This window comes from Amblyomma maculatum, chromosome 2 (assembly GCF_055883805.1).
Source record: "Amblyomma maculatum isolate TAMU_Amacu chromosome 2, ASM5588380v1, whole genome shotgun sequence".
NCBI lineage: Eukaryota > Metazoa > Arthropoda > Arachnida > Ixodida > Ixodidae > Amblyomma > Amblyomma maculatum.
In genome coordinates, this window is record NC_139345.1 from 61,093,205 (window position 1) to 61,118,454 (window position 25,250).

Here is a 25,250-nt window from a genome sequence, read left to right on the forward strand (position 1 = left end):
TGGTGGTGGAACGCCTGACAATCTCACTTGACACTCGGACGCTGTGCACGCATGCCAACAAAGACGCGCATGCTTACGCTTGCGGCACAAAGCGATGATCATCCTGAAATGGGTTTCAGTTCATCAGGTGTGATGGAGGGCAGCGTTTTCGCTGTCGCTGGCTTGAAGAAAGTGAGGCGAAAAAGCCGGCGTGGTCCGCCACTGCCTACATTCATTTCCACGGTTCTCACTTAGGTTGCAGCGGCGGCAAAAGTCGAACACAATGTAGAATCATTAACGTGATTGGGAACTCGGAAGTTCAGGTGGGACGCAATAATGGTGAAACTAAAAATACATGTCTGTGTCGTTCCCTTAACACAACGCTTAATGCCCAATTCCACCACAATTCAAGGCTTTCCCTCCAAGTGATCTGTGAAATGTTTTGGAGGGTTCTCTGCATGCAAAATTATAAATTTTGATGTTGTGAAATTTCAATTCGACAAAGTAAACGGCAGATTTTACCGACTTTGTCATATCGGGGTTTAACTGTATGTCAATGCTAAGATAATTTATCAGAATTTATCACACAGCGCTGTGTGTGTCTCGTCCTCCCTTTTTGTCTGTGTTTAGCTTGCGCTGTTTCCCCTTGCGATGAACCAACTAGCCCGCAACGTTTTGTTCAGTCTTTCCTGATGCATGCATTTTATTTGATAACTTTACTGAAGTAGAAACCCTTTTTATTAATGCGCACAGTATCGACTTCCCATCGACGTGCACTGTTTGCTTTCCTCGAGCGAAAGACTAAGAAAAAATCACCTGTGCATGACCGGCCATTAATAGCAAGTTGGAGCCCATCCCTGCAGTAGCACGTCTTTCCATAAGGCGTGGGACGGCACAAGTCCTCACAGTCATTAGGGGTGCACAGACCTTCATCTGAAAAGTAAAGGAAAGATGGTCATGACTAGCAAAAGCAAAGCAGACTCGCATAATTCGCACCTTTTCATGATTTGCATATTTTAAATGCACTTTAACACTGCTTAATTCGGACTTCAGTTTCATTTAATTCAATCTTTTGCGCCACTTAATTCGAAGCTCCACTTAATTCGCCAGTGCTACTGGCACACAATAGAGCAGCGATCGAGGTAGGATGCGTCAGGTTTGCGGTGCTACACGAAATGAGAATTCTGCCATTCTAACTGGTTAATACAGATGCAGTCCAATAGAAGGGACTGGGAAGGGAAAGCGTCAAGCGTTCATTGGCACCCCAAGCGGTCAGAGGTGCCCCGTCATCGTGTAGCTTTGTTTTCTGAGCTTCATTCGCAACCAGCCCATGACGATAGTGGTCATTAGTTGAGGATTCAGTTCATTTTATTTTCTTCAAAATAAAAGTTTCTGAAGCTTCTGAAAACATATATACAAATGTAATACATCAAAACATCGGGCACATATAACATATAATACACGCTGCGGATAATTTAAGCATCTGATAATGCAAACAAAAGCCTCCGGATTCTCGAAACTTGGATGAATGGCAGTCTACTGTAGATATAAGGTGCCACTAAACGTTGAAAACTGAGTAGTTTTTGGTTGCTGCAACACAAAGAAGGGTACTGGCTAATGTTTCCCTAGTTAAAAAAACTTGTATACATTGTTGCCGAACAAGGGAGGTGTTAGAGTCGTCAGCACTCACCACAAAGGCCACCTTCGTCTGTGCCGTCCTTGCAGTCGGGCACCTTGTCACAGAGTCGAGTCACTTCTATGCAGCGGCTGTTGTTGTCACATGTGTGGCTGGGTTTGGGGCACTTCAGGCGAGATACAGATGCTGCAGAGAAGGAACATTCACAAAGTGTTCAGTGAAGCTGTGCACGCATTTTGTTTACCTGTGTGCGTTGCTTACACTGCCCTAGCCTATAAGTCAATCAAGTTTCAGGACACAAAGCATCCAAATAAAAATTTTTTAACTACACAAGGTTTGGAATGTATTTTAGGTATACAAAGTAGGTCTAATAATCATGCAAAAATTTACAGAAAAAAACGTTTGGGGGACATTCAAAGCTCCGCCTTTAAAGGGGTACGACGCAACAGCGTGTATTGGTCCCCGTGCAGATCCTAGTTCGTGTACATGCACTTTTAAACCAGATTGCTCAAAGTCCCTTAATTTGTACCTTTATTACCTCGCACATACAGTAGAACCCCTTAATAGAAAAGTCACTCGGACCAGCAAAAAGTCTTTACCATATCCCAGTCTTTACTCTATCAGTTGTTAGCGATGACATGGCCCTGAAGATGGTGTCTGGTAATTAAATGGCTACTTACTACACACGTCTTGTTACTTTATGAAAAAGAAAAAAAATACATTTTAAAATACTGTCCATTCTTCTCTCATCATTTCTTTGTGCAATTTTCTTTTCTTTTCAGTTATAGGAATTTTTTGTTTATATCTTGTGGAAGTACCTTTTTAGCATGAATGTAACATAGCTACGAATGCACCTGAGTTAACTAAAGCCTTGCCTGAACACGGCGTCATCTTCCGCTATGCTTCTGTCATTTAAGAGGCAACAGATGAATCAAGTGTGGCCTCGTGCTTCGCACTGTACAGTGCTGAGAACGTGCGGCCATTTCTTCTCTTCCCTACTTGCTTCCCCTTTACTCTATTTAATTTCCTGAATGGACCGTGCCACCTTCTTTCCACATTCGTAGCCAGCCTTACAGTTGTTTTTTTTTTCCTACGCACCGCATGCTTTTTCTCATGGCTTCAAGGCTTTTGTCAAGTTGGCTTCTCCTCATAGCTGGAGTGCCTAGTGGTAAAGCCAATTTAAGAAAAAAAAAATGCTCAGTAGACGTTTTTTCTTTTTTCTTTTTTTTTAAAAAGAAGTTTCCTGGCAATCCAAGGTAGCACGCGCATCACGACGTCATCTCGTAGGAAGTATGTCGCCGCAGCGAGAGGTACTTTACTATAATCGATTTTTATAAAAAATGTTTTTACAATAAAGGGGGAAAAAATATACCATCACCTATTGAAGATGAACAGGGATTTCAGTTTCACTTTAATATATCCAAGTTCACTATAGCGGGGTTCTACTACTTTCTCATTAGCATACACCCGTAAGCAATCACATTATTGTTAGTCCTTTAGAGGCCACAATTGAAAGGCCAGGTAACAGCCTAGTGGCACTAATAAATTTTTTTGACCAACTTTAGCGATAATCTTTTTCTTTACCACAAACCACTAAATGAAAGCCTTCCACAAAGAGCTAAAAATTCTCAGATAAAAGACAAACCTGGCAAATGAAAGAAAATTTTGTTGCAGAGAGCAACAAAAAGAGGCCATAATATTTAGAAACAAAAAAATACAGAATGCAGATTAATTAAGTCAAGACATCGAATAAAGCAAGCTGAACAAGAGAAACCTATTCTACTCACTGCAATTTTTTTCATCAGAGTTGTCCACACAGTCATGGTCACTGTCGCATACAAACTGAGCAGGAATGCACTCCTGCCTGTTCTCACAGAGGAACTCATTTGAGGAGCAATTGACACTGCCTGCACAAAGAAAGTCATTCCATTGTTGTTCTGAGCAATAGCACATGGATCGCACTTTTTAGTTACAACAATAAGAGCTCAAAGTTTGAAACGAATAAGCCTTATAAAGGGCACCTCAGTTTTGTAGTTACGCTGAATCATACTTAGCCAAAACATGCCAATCAAGGGGGCTGTGGAGCTAGTGTCACATTTTTTTGTAAGAAAGCTGCTATATCCTCACGGCTCAGCATACAATTTGAAAAATCAGCCTGTGCCTTGTTATGGGAGCACTATGACATGCTTTAAATTTTAAGGTTGCATTCCTTGGCGAAGCAAAAATCTTCCGAAGCAGACACAATAGGAAAAGTCAGAGCCTGCATCCTTAAGCAGTACAATTCAAAAGCGAGTACCTGAAGGTAATTTAAAGGTGTGTCCTCCTACTCTTATTTCCGGAAACAGATTTCATTCCATGCCGTAACTAAGATATATGAGACATAATGGGCAAAGTTTTCAGATGCTGGCAACTGATTTCTTCATTTCATTTTATTTTTAATGGATTCTACTACTAAGCAAAAATTTGCAACACAGAAAATAAAGATTTACAGTGTGAACACCAGTGACTTGAAGACCGATTGCTGCATCACTTACCACATCCTTTTTCATCGCTCCCGTCAAGGCAGTCAGACTTGCCATCACAGTGCCAGCTCTTTGGGACACACTGACCATCCGCACAGCTGAACTGGTCTTTGTGGCAGTTGCTGTTGTGGCTGCCCGCTATCGGATGAAAAATAAGTAAAGGATAAGGGAATAAGAAGAGGGTAAAAAAAAAAAAGAGATGCAGCCCTGCTCTGTTTATCCATTTTAATGCACCCACAGATAATGAATCAAAATCAAAACTATAGTTGATGAATCTAAAAGCAGAGCGAAGGACAAAGATGGAGGACGGACACACGCAGCACTTTGTGGGTGTGTCCTCTATTTTTGTCCTCATCCCTAGCGCTGTTTAAATCCATTGTGAACAAACTAGACCGCACCTCAATGCTTATAAAATTAGCTGTTCTACCATCATTACCAAGCAGAATCGAAGTTAAGAGAAAGAGAGAGAGACATTGGGATAAGAAAGTGCCGATGATGAAAAAAATTATATACTATGCACAGACCCGATTAACGCTTTCCTACATTATGACTACTACACAATCATGTGCTTGATTATGAGGCACAGGAAGATTTCCATTTTTCCCTTTAATGGTAGCCAAGCACACCATGAGGGGACAATGAGAGAGCGACAGCTGGCATGCATGACGAAAAATTCCAAGACCGACAATGCTGGATAAGAAAACAGCCTACTGCAGTTAGCTTCATCCGAGCCATCCTGGCAGTCCCAGATGCCGTTGCAGACAAGGGCATCCCAGATGCAATGACCGGTGCCGCAGCGGTGGCCACGGTCGCATGACACGGCCGCACAGTCCTTCTCGTCAGAGCCATCGCGACAGTCGTCGTCAACGTCACACACATATTCGAGGGGAATGCAGCGCTGGTTGCTGCACCGGAACTCGGTCACATCACACTCCGGGTACACTGCATGTCCACAAGGGGGTCACCAATTTTAAAAAACTGCTTTGCCCGTTTTGTAGTGTAATCTGAATGGACAATATTAAGACATATATAAGCATGTATTAAGAAGTACTGTTTCATATGAATAATTTTACCCAAGGTTAGCCTGCTTTCTGGTAACAAAGAAAGCAAACGTACGTCATGTTGAGGTCACAGTTGGTCAAAGTTACTTAGAGGAAAGAGATGGGCACCACTTGCTATGCAAGTTTGTTGAAAAGCAATCCAGCCATAAAAATAACTGGAAAGATGACCTTTGTACTTGTTTTGGCCAAAAACACAAATCTGACTGCACAGATAATATCATCTCTGTTTTCTCCACACAAACTCTTCCTGAAATAATGCAGGACGTCCAATGTCTTGATCAAAGAAAGAAACATTTATGTTTGCAATTTCTATTCTTGCTTTAGAATCACGATCTAGCAATGAACCCTTCACCCTATCTGTCACCTTCAACGTCAAGGCCCACTCACCACCATCATCCCAATTCGCTGATGCCATATTCTGCACCCACTGTATGTTATTGAAATGACTATTTATTGCCTTTTACCGCACTTTCATACTTTGTTAGCTTTGTTTATGTTGCAGTTTTTTACGTTTTCACCCACCCTGCCTGGACCTATACAAGGTTTGCAGTAATGAATAAATGAATTAATAAAATAAAGATATGTATCTCACAAAGCTGTAAAATATTTATGAAGCTATATAAATTTGACAGAAATTCAAGACGCTATGCTCGCACTGTGCACAGATTAATTCTCTAAAATTAGCTATTTTAATTCTTCAGCACATTTCAAGAAGTAAACCTTTTGTAGCCCACACTAAAGTTACCAGTGCACATTATGAAGGTTTGCCTCAAAAAAGTAAGAGTTTTGCAACTTGGTTCACTTTTCTGGTTACACAGTAGCTAAGTGCTTCGCACGCATAGCTGTACGTCTCGAAAGTACACGCTGGCTATGAGGTATGCGCTGGGGGCTCTCGTGAAGTGTACTAATGTCACACAAACATTTCTGCATTACACTTCCACGGCTGCAATGCAGCCTATGCGGACAAGATTCAGTCCTGTGACCCTTGGCTCAGCAAATGATTGCCAAAGCCAGTGGACTAAGAGAGCAATTAAAAAACAGCAAACTAAGCTAGGTAAATACAATGTTCACGCTTCCTAACATTTCAATGACGGATTAAGAATCGCAGTGCCCACAACGGCAGTGCCAGTTTTTCCATTAGGCAACCCTATGAAGCTGTCGGTAAGACCTGCAGCTGTCATTCCATATAAAATAAGGAGGAGGAGGAGGGAGAAAGCGAAATTCCAGAAGTTCACTTACCGCAAGCGTCGTGTTCGTCCGAAGTGTCCCCCTCCCCACAGTCCCGGTCAGAGTCACATGTCCAGCTATGAGGAATGCACTTTCCAGTCACCTTGCAAGTGTACTGCGATGCACTGCATGTCGTGTCTGCACATTTGAAGAACAACAATGGTCACGGTGCAATTCAGCCAGAAAAGGGGAGCCGCGTGAAGAAAAAAAGGGGGCAGAAAATTACTACGCATTCTTCAAGATGAATTTGAGCCATAATGTGAGCACAGAGTACACGCATCAGGATGATTTACGAGAATGTGCCGCCGGTGCTGTGTAATGCTGTAGCACTAGGCCTAACCTTCTCATAGCCACAATATTCTCACGATCCATGCCAAAGAAATTATCTAGTTTTGTAATTCACGCATAAATGCGCGCCAGTACCCGACAGCGCTATACTGAGATAAGAACAAATGATAAGAAACAACTTGCCAGTGCTAGTGAAATGACATGTGTCAAGGTTCGCTACAGAGATATGAATGTAGCAAATTAGTTCGTTTCCAACTGACATGAAGATGCACCCAACCTAACCTTACATTAATAATATGCATTCCAGTATGCACACAATAAAAATGACCATGGTTGACTTTGACACGTCCCAAAGCTTGCAACATTCCAAATTGTCTTTGAGAAGAAAATTTTATTGAAAGTGCAAGTGACCTTCCTAGACAAAGCTTGTTAGTAGAGTGAGATAAATAGTTCGTATCATCTTTCCCCACCTAAATAATGTTCATTGCCACAAAAAAAAAAAAAAAAAAAAAAAAAAAAAACAGAAATTAATTTAAGCTTGGCTACGCAGCACAGATTGCCAACACTACAACAATAGGCTGAACTGTTCCATGTTTTAAAGATGGCAACAGCACACAAAAGCATTCACGTCTGGCAAGCAAACTAACAGTTCGTGCACTGTATGAGTAAAGTTTGCCCAAGAATAGGCACAAAACACCGCATCTGAAGGAATGCATACAATGGCAAGAAGGTGGGCAAAGAATCATATTAAGGACTAAACAACATCAGTGGCAAGTTGCACAACAACAAGAGAGCGAGCAAAACTGAGCCTATCCAGATGTATCGCACAAAAAGGCCAGGCAATTAATGTTGGTAAGCTTTTTAAGCATCTCGAAACGAGAATAAGGGACAGCATATGCAGCTGGAATTTTCCATCCAGTCCAATACTGAAGAGGAACATACAATGGGGAAACAGACAGCACAAAAACTATGGCAGACTTTCAATTCCATCATCCCGAAAGTCTGTGTAAAACTGAACGTTGCAAGCTGTAGCTTTAGACTTCTCAATTAAAGAAAAGCCAACACACAAGGCCACAAGAAATCAGAAGAAAAATCATAGGCCAGCAATCGGCTTGCTTGCTTACTTCTGCACTTGGACGTTGGCTCTTCGTCCGAGCCATCCACGCAGTCACGCTCTCCATCGCAGACCCAGTGCAGAGAAATGCATCGATTGGTGTCACACCGGAACTGGTCTTCCTGACAGGTCACTTTCTCTGCATGCACAAACACACAAGAAGGGAAAAAAAAAACAAAAAAAAAAAAAACAAGACGATTACACATAAGAAAGATGTCACTTATTTGATGCTTCTGTACATTCCCGACAGTGCGTCGTGATACATGTATTGCCTTTTTCTAAATATGATGTACTGCTTTTGCTGCCAAAGTTAGCAGCTGGGTGCCTGTGGCCTAGTCAAGCTGCCCAAGAGGCAGCTTATACTGCAGGCCATCATGTACTATGTGGTGTTGAATATAAACTCATTATTATTATTTGGGCATGTTTCACACAAACTCTGTCTATATTCTAGCTGCAAGGAACATTCAGGCAGAAAATTTTGCATGCAGACATAAACTGGAAGCATAAAAGTAATATACACATTTATCCCTCTATTCATGAATGCATTACCTTTATATAGTTTACAAGAAAAAAAGATGGTAGAGTTTTAATGTAATTAAGCCAAGTAGGACATGGAGATAACGACATGCAATGCACAGCGCGAGTGTGTTGCAATCGGACATGCGAGGTGATCGTCTGTGGCGATAGGTAAGAGATTCTGCACTTGCTTCCCATGAGAAATTCCTGGGTTCGAATTTGTGCCGCTCCAATGTTTTTCTCTCTCTCTGCATGCGCACATGCGTGTACATGCGTGCGTATTGCCCTGAGCTCAGCAAAGGCTTCACAAAAGATCCATGGTCAGGATTAACGGTGTGAAGTAGTGCTTTCGCTCTAAGGATGTTGTGGGGATACACATGAATACCCTGTCCCTTATAATGGCCACGCATAATTATCACACGCGTTTATGCACACGCACGCGAGGTTATGATGCCGCTGCAGGTTCCCTCTTTCCTCCCGGCATAACCCAGAGACCTCCTCTTCACAGTCCGAGATGAGCATGTCTCGAATTTTTTGGTGGGTGACCGTGCATGCGCGCGGTTATGACTTTCCGCCAAGGAGACCACCGCCGTCACCGAGTCGCCCGGTCATCGTGCGCACTGACCACTGCAGGCCGTGAGCACGAAACCCCATGTGGAGAGAAGAACGTTCCTCTCTCCTTTTTGTGTGTGCTTCACCCTTTCGGTGGCTTTTTATTTCACCCCCATAGGCGAGCGAGATGTTCACCCACTAAGGCGGTTGTATGAGGGCTGTATTTTGCCCTGTACTCGGGCAGAATAAAGTCTTCTTGAGTACGCAACTCGTGCTTGTGTCATCTGGCTCGAACCCACCGCAGTGGGGACTTCTCGCATTGTGGGTTGTGGGTCACAGCTCTGTCTGTTGGGGCTGGCACGCTGGGGCTAGAAAACAGCTTCCGTGTCTAGCCCCAATTCGGTGCATTATTTCAAGAGTAACCTCCATATTCTCAATGCCAGAACTTAGGGCCAGAGGTATGACAAATCGAGTGACTGTGTGTATCCGGCCCCCAACATGCAGACTAGACATGGCAGTGAGCAGGACTGAATTTCAGTCTTTTCTAATACTGCAGTGGTGATTGCACAATGGCAACAAAGCAAAACCACCATGACTTTTAATACCGTGAAAGCGCAGCACCTGACGCTAGCCACTATGATCTTGTAATTTTGTAACCACGCTCTATGGGAGGACGGACAACGTTGTAGCGTATGCACTTTTGCATGCGAACGCTGATGGCATGAGAAGTAACATTACTATCCTTTCTGCCATGATGCACATAACGGCACGCTGGTAGTATTGCTGCCTACGTGGGCGCTCAAACACAGCTTGTACTGCAGTGAGTGCGTTAGATCTCTGCCTGCTAAACATCGATGGCACCTTGCGCAACTGTTTTCCCCACGTGAAGGATACACATGAGTCCTTCGAAGTTGGTAACGCCACGCTGAGATGAGCTATATCGAATGATGTGTGCATCGCTGAGCATGCGAGCGGCCCTAAGACTTGCTTGAAGTTGTGTCATTTCACTGGATGTGCATGGTGAAGTTGTCGAACAGGTAGAGCTTACTCTATAAGTTCGCAACAATGCCATGGTTGCTGTGTCGGGCACACACCAACTGCACAACGGAGCTGCAAGCGGAGACGGCGGGGGCTTGAGTATCACGCCTTGTTACAACTTGCGCCCATGGCAGATGTAACTCTGGATAACGCGGAGGAAGTAATTTCTCATGCTGGTTATAGACGAGATGCTCTGTCAATATTCAATGCATTTTGCTTACAGAGCAACTTCTTTGGAAAAGACCGAGTGGGGGTAAATTAAGAAAATAATAATAATATCAATGGCAAAACGTAACTAGGGAAAAGGCAGCCTTGCAGCTGGATGAGAGGGGAGCCAGCGGACATTACAACCATTGCAGCATTGAAAGCAATGCCGTTCAAATAGTGGCCGCATTGCTTGACCTAGAGTTTTCTTTCACCGTCAAGCAGGCAACACAGAAAATACGGTTTCCGGTTGGCCACAAAGCAGGCGAGCTGAATGTGTGGAACAGGCCCCTGCGTCTACTACAGCGAAAGCCACAGCAAAAAGGGGTTGCCTTGGTGCCGTTCGAGGCTCGCGGATGCGGCTTCACTAGCGGGAGCAGCTTAACATCCTGCTGCGCGCATCCTCGGCTGCATCGGCGACCAAGAACAAGAGGCAAGCGAAGTGCGTGCTGTTCCACCAACTGACACCTGCTGAAAGCTACACAACAGGACGATGGAATGCATAATTGCTTCTGTCCTCCTTGTGACGCCGATGACTGTGGGCCGTCTGCAACTTTTTATATATTGGCCTTCTTTCTTAAATGGGTTAAAAGTTAAACGGCATTTAGCTGGCCCTACTCGGCATATCCCTCAGTGAACACGGTTACTTCTTAGCCATACAGGGGTTTTAAGGAGTGGGGGGATACAGATGAATCGCCTGTCCATATGATCTTGTAATTTTGTAACCACGCTCTATGGGAGGACGGACAACGTTGTAGCGTATGCACTTTTGCATGCGAACACTGATGGCATGAGAAGTAACATTACTATCCTTTCTGCCATGATGCACATAAGGGCACGCTGGTAGTATTGCTGCCTACGCGGCCGTGCGTAATTATCACGTGAATTTATGCGCGCACTGTTAGGGAGGATGGTGAGAAGAGGACACACCGGCCACCCCCAATTGCCTCCCAGTTTACCACTGCGCCGCCGCCATGGGTTTCCCTCTTTCCTCCCGCCGGAGACCCCATCTTCACGTCACAGATGAGCGCGTCTCTGGTTTTTCGGTATGTGACCGCGCATGCGCGCGGTTCAGGACTTTCCGCCAAGGAGACCACCGCTGTCACCGACTCGCCCGGTCATTGTATGCATTCACCGCTGTGGGTCGTGAACGTGTAGCCACGCCACGTGAGCAAAACACTCCTCTCACCTCCTTGCGTGTGCTTCCCCATTTGGTAGTTTTATTTCACTCCCGTACACGTGCGGGACATTTGCTCGCTACGGCGGTTGCATCTGAGTGTTATTTGTGTCTTGCCGTGTACTCCGGCATAATCAGTGTTTGTCCCCTCTGGCCTGAACCTGCCACAGTGGAGACTTCTTGCATTGCAGGTTGGGGGTCACAGCTCTGTCTGTTAGGGCTGGCACGCTGGGGCTGAAGGCGGCTTTCGCGTCAAAACCCCCATAGGAGCGTTATTTCAAGAGTAACTCCATAACGTACATTACACCAACACAAGGTTATCATTGATCAGTGTGTTCTGCTTGATAAGTAGAAAAAGCCAAGAAAAAATTATATGAGGGCCACATAAGCATAACATTAAATTGCTTTAAAAGTTGAAAAATTTGCTCACCACAGATTCCGGATGGGGAAGAATCCTCATCTGAGTTGTCACCACAATCATTGTCGCCATCACATAGATAGCGCTTGTCGATGCACCGCTGGTTAGTCTTGCATTCAAATTCGCCCTCACGACATCGCGAAGGCTCCGTGTAGTTTGCAGACCCTAAAACGCAAAAGTTCACAAACAAAAGTTACCAGAACCAAAGAAAGGGACACAGCTAACAAATATGTTTTATCTCACTGACTATATCAGCTGGTAACAAAAATGCATTTTACAGACAACCTACAGATCGTGACAGGGCTGCTACCACAGAAAAAAGAAATAAAGAAAGAAAAATTTGCAAAAATGAACATATGCATGAATATAATTAAACTTCAGTCATGTCTGAAAAGTGCTGAATAATGAGAAAAAATACCGAATTGAACACTAAATACCAAAAACACTGCACAAAATTTTGCAAAGCTCAAAAGAAAAAAAATGATCACTAGGCAATTATGACACTTTGTGATGCAAAATTCAAGCACTGCAGTTTAGATACTTTAACCACAGACAACTGCGCATGGAATGGCAGTGGTGCTTCACATTGCTTTTGGTCGCAGGCAGAGTGTTTCACAGCAGTTATTGCAGAGTGAGCTGAAGGAGTGCATCACATCCCACCACTCTTACCTTACCCTCCTCCTTCATGTTCTTCATTGCACTCTCTTGGCTCTCGCCATTTACTTCCCCTTCAATTTTCTGCCTGCGCTCTTGACATACCCTCTCCTCCCTTACTTTCCTCCTCACGTTCCTTTAGCTGTGTGTGCTTCTCATTCATTCTGTTGGTTATGCCGGCACTGCCACCGACACTCAATACCAGAGCTTAAGAGCTACACTCTAAAATGAAGCACAGTTTAAACGAGCATAGACACTTCATTTTTGGGTTCACGATTTATCCTTCGTAATGACGTGTAATCGTAGAGTATACAAGTGCAGTGTGGAGTCCACATCAAAAAGGTTTAAAACAAAAACTGAAAAGATGGCAAAGGATTTCGGCAAGGTTTATATGTTCTAAATACCGCCGCACTGACTCAGTCACAAAAATGCTAAAACAGTGTCAGTTAGAATCACTAGAAATAAGAACAACAAAGCAGAAATTGAAACTTTTTTCTGATAATGAATAATAAAGTAAAAGTTAATAAACAACACTATGTTACATGTCCTCTAACGCGTTGCCCATGAAAATATCACAGTGAGGTATTGCAACCTTAATTCTGTTCTATAGAGTGTACTTTAGCGAAGAAAATTGCACTTGTATTTGTATATGTTTCCCTCCCTGTAATGACCATCATATAGAGCGTTAACAGTATGAATAAATAAATAACTAAATAAATTACTGTGCATGGATCACTGCATGATATCCACCTACGACCACTGAATAATTTATGATCGAATTTCTTTTCTCACTTGTTTCGGTTTCAACAGCCAAGCGATGGCTGTGACGTCAAGTCTAGGTTGTGTGAGGGATGAAAAAAAAAAAACAGTGACATAATGGTTCCTCTGCTGTTTGAATTCACTACAACGTTAAAGGCGGCTTGCATCATGAACAGGAATCGGAACAAGTGAAGAATTAGCTATTGTGTCACTGTTTTTGACGCCCCACATAACCTAGACTTTATTGTGACGTCACGGCTATATCTCGGCTGCTGAAACCGAAACTGGTGAGAAAAAAAAAATTAATTAAAAAACTATTTAGCAGTCGCAGGCGAAAACCACGTGGCAATCCATATACGGCAGTGCCCTACGCATCATTAAGAAGAAGAAAAATGCCACCAAAAATTTGGTGTCTATACTCCTTTCCATAACATGCCTGTGTATTTTCTTTTTCATGAAAGGCTAATCAATTTCAAAATAATTTGAGTTTAATCAACACAGCTAGTGAACCACCGAGCTTTAAAGAGACGGCTTGTCTCAAATACAAAACCACAGAAATGAAGCAATAAAAAGAAGATCGTTTTGGCTGATTGTGCTCTTTGAGGCATCACCTGACCCCTGCTTATCATTTCAGAAGCAATGCTAGTGAAGCTATGCAAACAGATCCGCGCAAAAAGCGTGTCTTTCCAACTGTTTTTTTCTGCAAATGAGTGGCAGTTCTAACCTCAAATCTGGGCCTAGTCTGAACGGTTTAAGCCCGAGCATCAATGATGACATACTGGCTTAAGAGACCACACAGGCAGGTTTCAGCTAAGCCCTTCGTTATGGTGAGAACTCTCCCAAACGGATGCCGGTGGGCAGAAAACAGTGCAACACGAGCATCACTTTGTGCTGCCAGCAACAAGGAAGCGAACAGCCTTACGGAGACATGTCGTGTTGTCCGGTGCCAGGTAGTACCCATCGCCACAAGCGCACGAGTGACCCTCGGGAATTGACAAGCACAGCTGTGAGCAGCCACCGTTGTCACTGCTGCAACTGCTGCCAGCTGTGGATTCAGTAGGGAGAAAAACAAAAAAATTGTCCACTGTCAGGAGAGAGACACAATGGTTAGACATCGAAGATACAAGTAGCCATAAAACCAATGGTGAAGTGCTTCTAAATTAGTGGGGCTGAAATTTTCAATTAATGTTCCTAAGCAAGATACTAATAAGATAACGCAACAAATCCCTGAAGGTTATCAAAGTTAGGTGAAAAGTTTCAAAGAAGAAATTTATTCGCAAGTAAGAAAACTAAAATTAGCGCAATGTCACAGAGAACTGCCGTCCTAGTGATCGATACCCAGCTAAATAGAAGCATAAGAATGTGCTCTGTAGCTCCACTACAAACCAGTTAGCTTTAGCAACATGAAAAAATAAAACAACACGATTACCAAATCTGCTGCTCTCCAAATTTTGTTATTCCCATGCAAGTAGGAAATATTCCCCCTTGCTCCACATGACTGATAGCAATACTGCCTGAAACACATACCTATGTATGTAAAATTATGTAAAATTATTTAATATATACCTAGTAGCACGCAAAAAGCATTCTTGCTTACTACAAGTGATTGGCAACAATATAGTCTCAAATACAAAAGTACACATACAGTAGCTGGCCGATTTTTTTGGACTCCATTAATTCGGACTTGCGCAATATTTCGGACTTCATTCAGGAACCATCATGCCCCCCACAGGAACGTGTAAATTTTCACGACCAACATTTCAGGCTCTGTGGTGGCCAAAATTCTATTTTTCGAACCAAATTTGGCACCAGCAATACAAAAGAGATTGTTAATTTGGCCGAAGGCTCATTTTTTTGGCATGACATCGATCGGGGGGGGGGGGGGGGGGGGGCATATTGTCATAAACAATTGGTTTTGTGGAATCGCTTTTTTTCCCGTCAATTCCCCCTTGCTCTAGTCGCTACCATCGTTAACCCTAAAAACTGAATGTTAAACGTGTGCATTCGTTCGCAGCATGAGCATGACCTCTAGTTGCGTCACGGTATGTCGTGAAGTGGCATGGACATGACAAAAGCATGACTGGCCAATATGTTCGAACTGGAGGGCTGTAGTAGTTACAGCTTAGCACGGGGCACCACAGCGCATGCGGTGACTGTTTTGAGAGGGTTGCATGCTTCCCAGTGGCACACTTGCCTGCTGCATTGGCATCAATCAGTGCACAGATAGGTTTTACGCGCACAAAAAGACGACACAAAAAGACAGGCTTTATGATAGGTTTTATGCGCATAAAACCTATCTGAGTATGAACCAACTAGCCCCACAACGCATATTACTGGGATATCAATCAGTGCGCATGCACTAGCGGCTGCTCCCGTCATATCGGGTCGCACTAGCGTGTGCGCATGGGCAGCGAGCAAAAGCAGATCATGCTTTGCTATAAATGACTACAACTCCCAATTACTGACATACAAACGAACCATTAGGGGCGGTGAACTTCGTGATTTGTAAAGCTGATGTTTCGCAGAGTGGTGATTCTTTTAAAGTTCATGGATTTTTCAGACTGTTCGATTATTCGGACCGTTTTCCGAGTCCCCACGAGTCCGAAAACACGGTTGGCGACTGTAGTGCTAGTTTTTTGGTTTTGAGAGACAACTGTGCTTTCTTTCCTTTTCTTTTTTTTTGCTGGTCAGAAATGATAGAACCTAGCACAACCGGCAGTCGTAAGAAGTACAAATGTGCTCACTTGACTGAGATGTCTCATCAAAAAACCGCAGCTCAAAAAGGGGAGGGTTTTCTGTCTTGAGTCTTGTGATGTTCTTTGTGGCCGTGTCAAACCGAAGGATGTGGCCTTTCTGGAACTCAGTCCAGTAGATGTAGTTTCCAAAGTGGGCCAGACCGTATGGGTGGTCCAGATGCTCTCCCTCAACCAGAACCTGAGAATTTGAAAAGAAAAGGCAAGCAGTTGTTGGTTCAAGGCAGTGTGACCAACATACTATTTTGGCAGGGCTTCAGTAACATGTCTTAACTCAGGCAGCATAAAACTTCCACGGGAATTTTTTTTGGCTGTCGATATTGAAACAAACTAAAAATTGGAGGATGTTCACAACGTAGAGCAAGACTAAAGCCTGCAAACTCTGAATTTTAAAAGTCTGATTTTCAAGCACAGCACAAAACTCACTTTCTGTTTTAAAACACTCGACACAATTACTGTCAGAAGGTTCCCAAGCTACAACACAAAATTCTGAAAAACTGAAGATTGTCAGGCAGAAAAAGCGAGGGATGATAAAATATACACCAAAAAGAGAAAAGCAGGACAATAAAGCAGGAAACGCAACACATCAAGGAAGCCTTCTGCGAGTCGAGTCGCAACTCACCTCGCGGCCCTTTCCGTCGAGACCAATGCGCTCAATGCGGTGGAAGTAGACATCGCACCAGTACAGCTGGCGATTGGCATAGTCTATGCTCAGACCATTTGGCCAATGCAGGTCTTGTGAGACAAACACCTCCCTGTGTGAGCCATCCATGTAGGCCCTCTCAATTTTTCCCCCACCACGACCGTCTCCTGGTGGGTATGGCTCTGTCGACCAGTCCGACCAGTACATGTACCTGAAAGAGTACATTACTGGTTGATTGAATGAGTTCTTTGTAATCTTCTTTAATGAGACTAGCCACTGAACACTCCCGAGTAAATGCCTCTGCACAGTAGACAGAACCATGATACCTTTGTACCAGATTGTTCCTTAAAAAGAAAAAAAAGGACATTGTTGTTGAACAAGACTAATTTCTGCACAACAAACTTCATACTGTCTTAAATAAAAGCCATGTTATTCACTGGAGGTGAGTGAGTATTGTAAATAACGAATAGGCTGTAAACAACGGTTGCTATTCGAAAAGATTCGCACCGCAATTTTGCTGGTCAAAGTATAATTTGAGTTTTTTTTTTTTAAACATTAAATAAGTTATGAATAAAGGCTATAAGGTCTATAAGGTCCTAAATTCACCTGCACACCCAACATCATAGCATTTTTTAAAAGCACTCACTTTTGAAAATATGTGATCCCTTGCATAGGTATATCAGTGAATTTGTGTTCTGCTTGTAGTGCATTTAGATAAATATCAAATACCAATTGAGTGCGATTGCGCCAACAACGAGAGCTAGAAAGCCTGAACCATGTCCAAGTGGTAGTCCTATGTTTGCCCTTCTAGATTGCAAGACAGAAGATGTGATAATGTTAATACCAGATTCTAACTGTCTACTCATAAAGTTCAAAATTGCAATGTTTACCCACAATCCATGAACATACAGCATCAAACCCATCACCCATGCTTCTCAGCAAAGGGTTCCCAAGTTCTGTTCCTGACAACACAGGCAACACTATAGTCAATTCCCGAAGGAAAAATGACTAAGTGCCTAAATTTCAGCATCTATAATTAAATTATGCTAAGAGGACAGACAAGGTTAATAAGGGGCTTTCCACTAGAGCTATGAACCTGGGGCTCATAGCTTTGGTACAAACTAATTTAGTTTGCCTGCAGCAGACTTTTCTGTCATAAGCATTGATATCAATTACGTTTCTTTCACTTTATTCTTGGAAGCCCACTAAATGCAAATGTTCCAATACAATCAATGAATGCGACACCTTACCCCCTCTTGGGGTCCACCACAATGGCCCTAGGATGGGACATATTGAGAGAGACCAGCTGCCGGCGCAATGTGGCATTGTCCAGCCGTGCCACACAGATGCCCAGGTGGCCTTCATCCGTCCAGTACAGGTTGCGGCCAGCCCAGTCCACGGCCAGCCCTTCACAGTTGTTCAGGCCTAGCCACAAAAAGATCAGAAAATGAGAGTAGCATTGTAGCATTGATTTTAGATTGCTAACTGCTATGAAATGTTAGAAACGGAGGGCACACTTGCTAGGTTTCCCATACACTGACGCCCCATCAAAGAAAAGAAAAATGAAAAAGATGCAGACATCATAGTGCACAATTCAAAGCTAAAACGCATAACATAGATGTACACTTAAAACAATTTATAGTAAGCTTACAATAAAATAAGCCATGCTTTCACTCTTGAATCAATACCATCCTAAAGTCCTAAATTAAAAAAAAAAATTAAATTATCATGACTGTTCTATTCTGAACAACTTACAGCGCTTTCTTTATTGCTGGTTTTTTCAAGGAGCAGCTGAGAGAGATGCAGCGAGCAATCGAAAGTGAGTGGTTAATCACCTTTTGACGTGAAAACTTCTCGCCTGGAGCCATCCAGCCCCTGACGTTCAATCACAAACTGCTGGGCGTCCGAATAGTAGACGGTGCGTGTCCTGGCATCGTAATCCAGCGCAGTTGGGCGGCTCAGGGAACGGATTGGAGCCATCACTTCTCGCCGCAGCAGTGGGGCCACACTAGTTTCGGGAAAGTCGTCACTTGTCGAAATGCCCTTCACTGCACCGGGGCGTCCTCGTGCGTACAGCAAGAACTGCGATGGAGCTTCGGCTGAAATGCAGGCACACAGAGAAACACTAAGTTAAGGACGTGCGGAGAAGAAAATGAAGCTTCCTCAAGGACATTTCAAGTGGTGGCATGCTGCCACATTACTGAGAGTAAAACGGATGGACTTTCACATTGCTGAGGTTCAGTCTAGTTCCGACTTTTAACAGCTCTGGTTTACCTACCTTGTGATAACATAATTAGTTTCATCTAGTAACTTAACCACAAATGTCTGCTAATAAAAGAAAGTTTAAAAAATATGGCTAGTGCCAAGCAGCACTTCTGTCCCCTTTCTCAATGATAAGACAACAGCGTTCCTCATGAGAGCTGATGTATGTGGTAAACAATAAGTTTATACAAGTGTTATGCATATGCATATTGCCCAAATAGATGTTCTAAACAGAGTTATTCCAGCCCAGCTAAGAGGGCCTTATTGGGAACAAGGCTCCCATAATGAGGCCAGAACGTTGTTTTGTTTCAACTGGTAGGCACCTGTTTTTCCGCCATGAATGTTCTCGACCAGATGAGCTTCCATCAAACCCCGGACTTCATAAATATTCTAAGCACTTCAAGTACTGCAAGAAATAAGCAAATTCTACTGAATTTTCAACCACCTAGGGATTTTTAACTTGCCCTAACATTGCACAGATGCCTTTTGTATTTTCCCTTTTTTCGTGACGCGGCTATTCGCCTTTCCATGATAATGTTGGTTGGACCAAGCAAGGTTTGCTCATGGCTCATTTATCATCCATTCTCAAGACGGTTTTCCTCAATAGCAAATTATGTTGAAGCCTGCAGTGACAACAGCAACGATGATGGTGATTTCTTAGTACACAAATGCATGTGCTATCATGCCATACCCAGCTGTTCCCAAACAACTACACAGAGAGCGGCCTCTGAGCATGCCACTTTCCCCTTACAACGTAAAAGGCTATCATCTTGACCAGCAATGCTTACCAACGCACCGCCCCTGCTCTACCAGACGGAAACCAGGGCGGCAGATGCACTGAGCTGTCAGGCTCCCTTTTGAGGTTGAAGGTATGCACAGGTGCTCACAATCGCCGTTGTTCTGACTGCAGGGGTGATCTCCTGAAGACAAAGAGATAAATACCGAAAGATTGCTGTCCCTGTTTACTTCAAAATGGCTTTGGCCTTACACTTCATCATTTCCATGCCTAGGACTGTCCCATTAGCATTTCATTTGTAGGCAGATGGGAGGTGTAATATAAGTTGGTTTTTCAAGCCAGCAGACACGAAAGGAAAAACTAACAAAGAAACATGTTATCCTTACGTACAAGCTTACAATTAAAACAATGCTATGGCACAGTACTATGATGCACAAAGTAGGGTCTGAGAACAGCCCCCTTCCCCCCTTCCAGACCCTTTCCCCTTGGTGCCCTAAGAATGTAGAGCCACACGTCAGCTCGTACACACGTGGACACATGGTCGCTGGAGGCAAATTTGATATAATTAATTATATTCAAATTAATTATAACAGCAATTATAATAATTTCTAAAATTACACTCAGAGGTTCTTTAAGCAGAGCATTCATGTCTATGCCCAAGAGCAAGAAACTATGGGTGACCACTCACGGTACGGTTTTCGCTGGCGGTGATAAACGTGGATGGAGAATGGCCTTGTCAGGTTGGCCTTGACCGTGCGAATGTCACTCTGGTTGTACTTGTGCACAGCCACCACAGAATTGCTGTGCCAGCTGGTGACATACAGGTAGTTCTCAAACACCGTAATGCCGTAGAGGTTGCGCATCTGCAGCCGACAATAACAACACAATTTGCATGCGAGGGTTCAGCGCACACATCAGCACTTAGTCTGTGCATGTTACTCAGTGAGGTTCACAATTTATGCAAAAATGCAGCAGGGGGTGTGCATATATTTAAGTTTTCAAATATGAATATAGGTGAAAAAAAAAGCCTCTGAATATAAAATACCTCGACAGTGAAAAAAAAGTTGAAAATTAAAAATAGCTAACGTTGTTCATGCTTATTTCAAAATTCACAAGGTATTTGCAAATAAAATTCAACTGTATTTGCACAGAAGTGCAGAAATTTCTAAAATATAGTGTAAGTTTTACACACGATTCTGTATACCGGTTTCTTGTACAGGAAGAATTCGCATGCAACTGTGTATAGCTGTCATTCACTTCTGAATACAGTAAATTCTTGTTGATTCAGCCTTCGGAGAACCGAAAAAAGAAATATCTGATTTAACCGAAAGCTTGAATTATCAAATGTGCCTGAAACGACTGCTGAAAACCATTTGCATCAAGGTAATTTTATTTGATGAACAGCTGCACAATGGTCGAGTGCCTTTGAGATGAAGCCGGAATGAGAATGACGCCTTTTTCCCGGTTTCGGCAGGTGCCTCGCTTTGCGCGCACTGTTGAAAAGACCTAATTCACAAAACGGAAAATCCCGCTTCATAAAAACGGCCTCGCTGCATTTTGAAGATGCTTCACTGCACAGTCAATGTGGTCAAGCATCGTGGCGAAGCACGCAACGCAGTGAAACTGCAATAACTTAAAAAATTTACAGTGCATCTGGTAGTTTTCGAATATTCGTGACATTCCAAATATCAGTTTTTCAAATACGAATCGAATAACAAACATATTCAATTCGTATATGAAATTTTGAATATTCACACACCCCTAGTCTTGAGCCATTTATTAAGAATAGTTAAAATCAACTCAGCATTTCCGTGCTGTGTGCTTCACCACGACGAAATCTAAGCTGCATAGTTGAAAATCCCGTTTTGACGATCTTGCACCATTTTTTTTGCTCATGTCTCAATGACAGGCGATTATATCGCAGGGACCGCGCTGAGCAGAAGATGACAACAGCAACAAAAAAGAAAAGCACAAGAGAAAAGTTGACTCACAGGGGCCCCTCGAAAGACAGTGGTGCGCCTTGAGCCGTCGTAGCTGATGCGTTCCACCATATCGAGGTAAGTGTCGACCCAGTAGACCTCCTCCCTGGGCAGGTCAACGGCGATCCCAAAAGGGTAAACAATCTTCTGTTCCACAAGCTTGGTACGCTCAGTTCCATCCAAGCGGGCGCGCTCTAACAACGGCGCTGCACTGCCCCACTCCGTGACAAACATGAACCTGGAAATATGCGACAAACATGAACGTAGTTACATGCACAAACATGAAGGCCACAAGACAGAGGAGAATGGTGCATAAACACGAAACAGCACATAAAAGCCTAAATAGAAGACCAAGGGTTGATATAGTTCAAACTATTTACAGTTAAGCCTGGTTATAACTAAACTGTAAAACATCCGCAATTTTTCGTTACATCCAGGTTTTGTTATATGCAGTTTTCGCGTGAAGACCCAAAAGGACGATGCATAACGAAAACCCCATTAAGAACTGAATGTAAGAAAAACGACCTGAAAGTGCTTACAGTAAATCAGAATTACTGAAAATTATAGAAGTGGTGTAATGTTTCGCGATCGCGCTGATATAGCGTGGCATGACTGCGGCGGTAACCCCCACCTCCACCACGGCTCGCGCGGCACGTCTACGGGAAAGAGGGATGGAGGAGGAGGAAGAATCAGTCTGAGGGAAAGCGCGTGAGTTCACCCCGCCGCCGAGCAAAGAGCTGCCTGCGTCTTCACCATAGTCCTCATGCATGTTCCTGCTCGCCCACCTACGTCGTCCCGAAGCGCGAGGATCCGCGAGGAACCATGCGGCAGTGATGGACACACGCTGCCCGCCCAGTGTCTTTTTTCTTTCTTCTGTTATTAAGGCGAAAGCCTTTAATGCCGCATACTGTTGTCCGCAAATCTGTCTGCATTTCGGGTGCATGCCCTATATGGGTATATGCCAATCACCCTTGAATCGATACTTATTCAATAGCAATCGGATGATATCGGAACATGATTTAGGGCATTTTCAAAAATATTTCATGATAATTTAAGACTAATAATAAAATAGTTAAGCATATACCCATAGTAACCCATGCATTTGGAGGTCATCATAACTACCATTAACCATCACTTACTAGTTACGGAGTGTTTAACACTAAACAGACATTAACTAGTACTCAGAAAGTGCGTCATGGTTAACTATCACTAACCAATAGTAATGGTGATGTTTCGAGACATCCATAGCAGTCATCGGCCGTGACATCATGACCGATGTGATGTTATCATGACGTCACATCCGGCCCTGTCTAATAACCGGAAGTGATAATGACGTCACATCTGGTCATGATTGGTGATGACGACACCAGGCGATTCATGCATATACGAAGCTGAACCCGCCGGGTGTTTGATCCAGGCGTCCATGCAGCGCCTTTCATTTGGTGCTTCCTCGAACGCTGCACCAAAGAGCATGTATAGACATAGACGCAGTAGAGCAGGCATCAGCGGTGTTAAAAATTGGTTGACAGCAAAGAAAAGGCGCAGTATCTGCCACAATTCTAGTCAATCACAACGGCGGGGAAGGCTTCCGTCTTAAAGCACTTTAGTGAGCCAAAGTGCCCCCAATTTTTTTTTTGCAAAAGCAGCAAAGACTGCTGCGCCTGCCATGTAAATGCGGCGTCGGCGCTGAAACACGGCGCGTTGTGTCAACTGCCATCGCTTGTTGCTATAGTAGATGTTCCTCTCACTTCAGTTCGTGTTTTATCATCCTGAAATTTGCAGGATTCTGCCAAATTTCCAGTAATTCAGCACTAGTTAAGAAACAGTCGGCGCCGTGAGTTCGTTATATTAAGGTTAACCACCCTGACAAGTTCGCTACACGTAGTTTTTTTAATAGATGCATTTCAATGGGGGCAGCGTTGGGGAATTGAAAAACCTCATAATATCGAGAATTTCACTACACGGAGGTTCGTTACATAAAATGCTTACGAGTTCCACACACTGATCTTCATTAGTATCTGGATGGCATATTCCCGCTTTCTCAGGCGAGAGCGAGTAAAGCCGTCAAAAGTTTGATAACTCATCTCAGATGTCGGGAATCTGTTGAGTATTTCAATGTACAAAGTTGCGACATTTGGCCTTTTGTTCACAGCGATTAGCTTTGTCTTCGTATAACATCTGGTGCTATATTGAAGATATAAGCAAGCTGAACGAATGCGAGCACCGTTTGAAAACCTTATAGTTATAAAGAAATCAAGGAAAATGGGCAAGCAGGTTTCACCCTGCCGCAGTAAGGAGGTAACACAACATAACGCAACAGAGGTAACGTAACCCAATGCATTACATATTTTTTGACAGGCTTTTATCTTGATGGTATGAAATATTACTAGTGAAATGACAGTGAGGCTAAGTTCGTTCTAAAAACGAATTTACATGTAACAATGAAATGGTGAGCAATAGCGAAAATCCGGCTGTAGCGACCCTAAAATGGCTACAGTGGTAAGAGTTGCAGGCAGTCAATGTCAATGTATGAGTTTTTGATATAATTTTACACGCCAAACACATGGTCTCAATCTAATCCTATTGCAAAGTTACGTCTATACAGCTGCACCTACAGAAGCACACAAAATTTCCAGGCTGGTCATCAGAAGCATGGTGCGAGAGAAATGGCAAATGAAAAAGAGAAAAGGAGGAAAAGCACTGTTCCAAGTAGACTGCACCAGGCATGAAGAATAAAAGCCTATTCAGATATATTACTTTTTTTGTACAACATGAACAGTACTTGACAGCTCCTGACGGACTAGCAGTAATATACCTATTGCCCGTTTTCAAGTGAAACATCACCGGTCAGTACGCCATCCAGTATAACTGCCCCGTCGCTCCGGCTAAACAAAAACACAACTTGGTACAGCAGCTGGCTACCAGGAAAAGGTTTCTGCCTACCCGCAGATGATATAACTTGGGTTTAGAGAATGGGAATGTGCATTACAATGAAGCCTAGTGTTAGTGATGCTAGCGCAATGGGACGATGCAGACCTCTAGTACAAAAGACAAGTCTTCAAATGTCACGTGTAGCAACGTCTGATGGGGGAGGGCAAGATGAGAATTGAACCCACTGGGTCCCTTGCTCCTTACAGGTCACGCAGGCATGTCCGTGCTGCTTGGTTAAAAAGGAGTTTATATGTTTGCAGGGAAAGCCTTTCACACGATGTGGTAGCTTAGGAATGTATGCGAAAGGGTGTGAGCTAAAGTGGTACAAAGGCCTATTTAACATTGTTGAATCTATTATAGCGTCCACGTCTCTGATTAAAAGCTGATGTCTCTCATTCCTTCACACCGATGATAACATACTCATGTAGCATGCCATAGGAAAGTAACACTCATGCATATAGGTCGAACTAATCTCTACGATTGTCGGTGAAGTTTTTCTTCAAACATTTTAATCAAATACTACGCTGATATTCTCATGCAAATGACGGCACGACGGGTGCACTGTCATAGAAAAAGATGAGAATGATGAAAAGACATGTGAAGTGTAAAACAGGAATTGAAACCAAAAAACCATTGGAGCATTTTATGACTTCAGGGACGGCTGCATACTACCGAGTCTTCACTTTCGAGAATCCAATGTACCATACCACCCCCTAGTAGAGATCAGGGGTTCTACATGGTGTCCAATTTTATTTAATGATGACATTGTAATTAACGACATGCAAACACATTGAAATCTAC

The 25,250-nt window shown here is 43.3% G+C and overlaps 1 protein-coding gene across 2 annotated transcripts in view; it reads right to left on the bottom strand.

The window, feature by feature from the left end:
- LRP1 (LDL receptor protein 1) overlaps positions 1-25,250 on the bottom strand; it is a 127,814-nt gene that overhangs the window by 89,594 nt on the left and 12,970 nt on the right. For both annotated transcript variants that reach the window (XM_084594272.1, XM_084594271.1), the window contains 16 exons: positions 21,531-21,756; positions 20,228-20,402; positions 19,592-19,723; positions 18,377-18,640; positions 17,792-17,966; positions 16,521-16,752; positions 15,890-16,079; positions 14,068-14,190; positions 11,745-11,897; positions 7,838-7,966; positions 6,438-6,563; positions 4,849-5,079; positions 4,150-4,275; positions 3,403-3,522; positions 1,670-1,801; positions 796-912 (listed from right to left, as the gene is read on the bottom strand). In XM_084594272.1, coding sequence (XP_084450398.1) covers positions 796-912; positions 1,670-1,801; positions 3,403-3,522; positions 4,150-4,275; positions 4,849-5,079; positions 6,438-6,563; positions 7,838-7,966; positions 11,745-11,897; positions 14,068-14,190; positions 15,890-16,079; positions 16,521-16,752; positions 17,792-17,966; positions 18,377-18,640; positions 19,592-19,723; positions 20,228-20,402; positions 21,531-21,756 — 2,651 coding nt within the window. The remainder of the gene's footprint in view (positions 1-795; positions 913-1,669; positions 1,802-3,402; positions 3,523-4,149; positions 4,276-4,848; positions 5,080-6,437; positions 6,564-7,837; positions 7,967-11,744; positions 11,898-14,067; positions 14,191-15,889; positions 16,080-16,520; positions 16,753-17,791; positions 17,967-18,376; positions 18,641-19,591; positions 19,724-20,227; positions 20,403-21,530; positions 21,757-25,250) is intronic.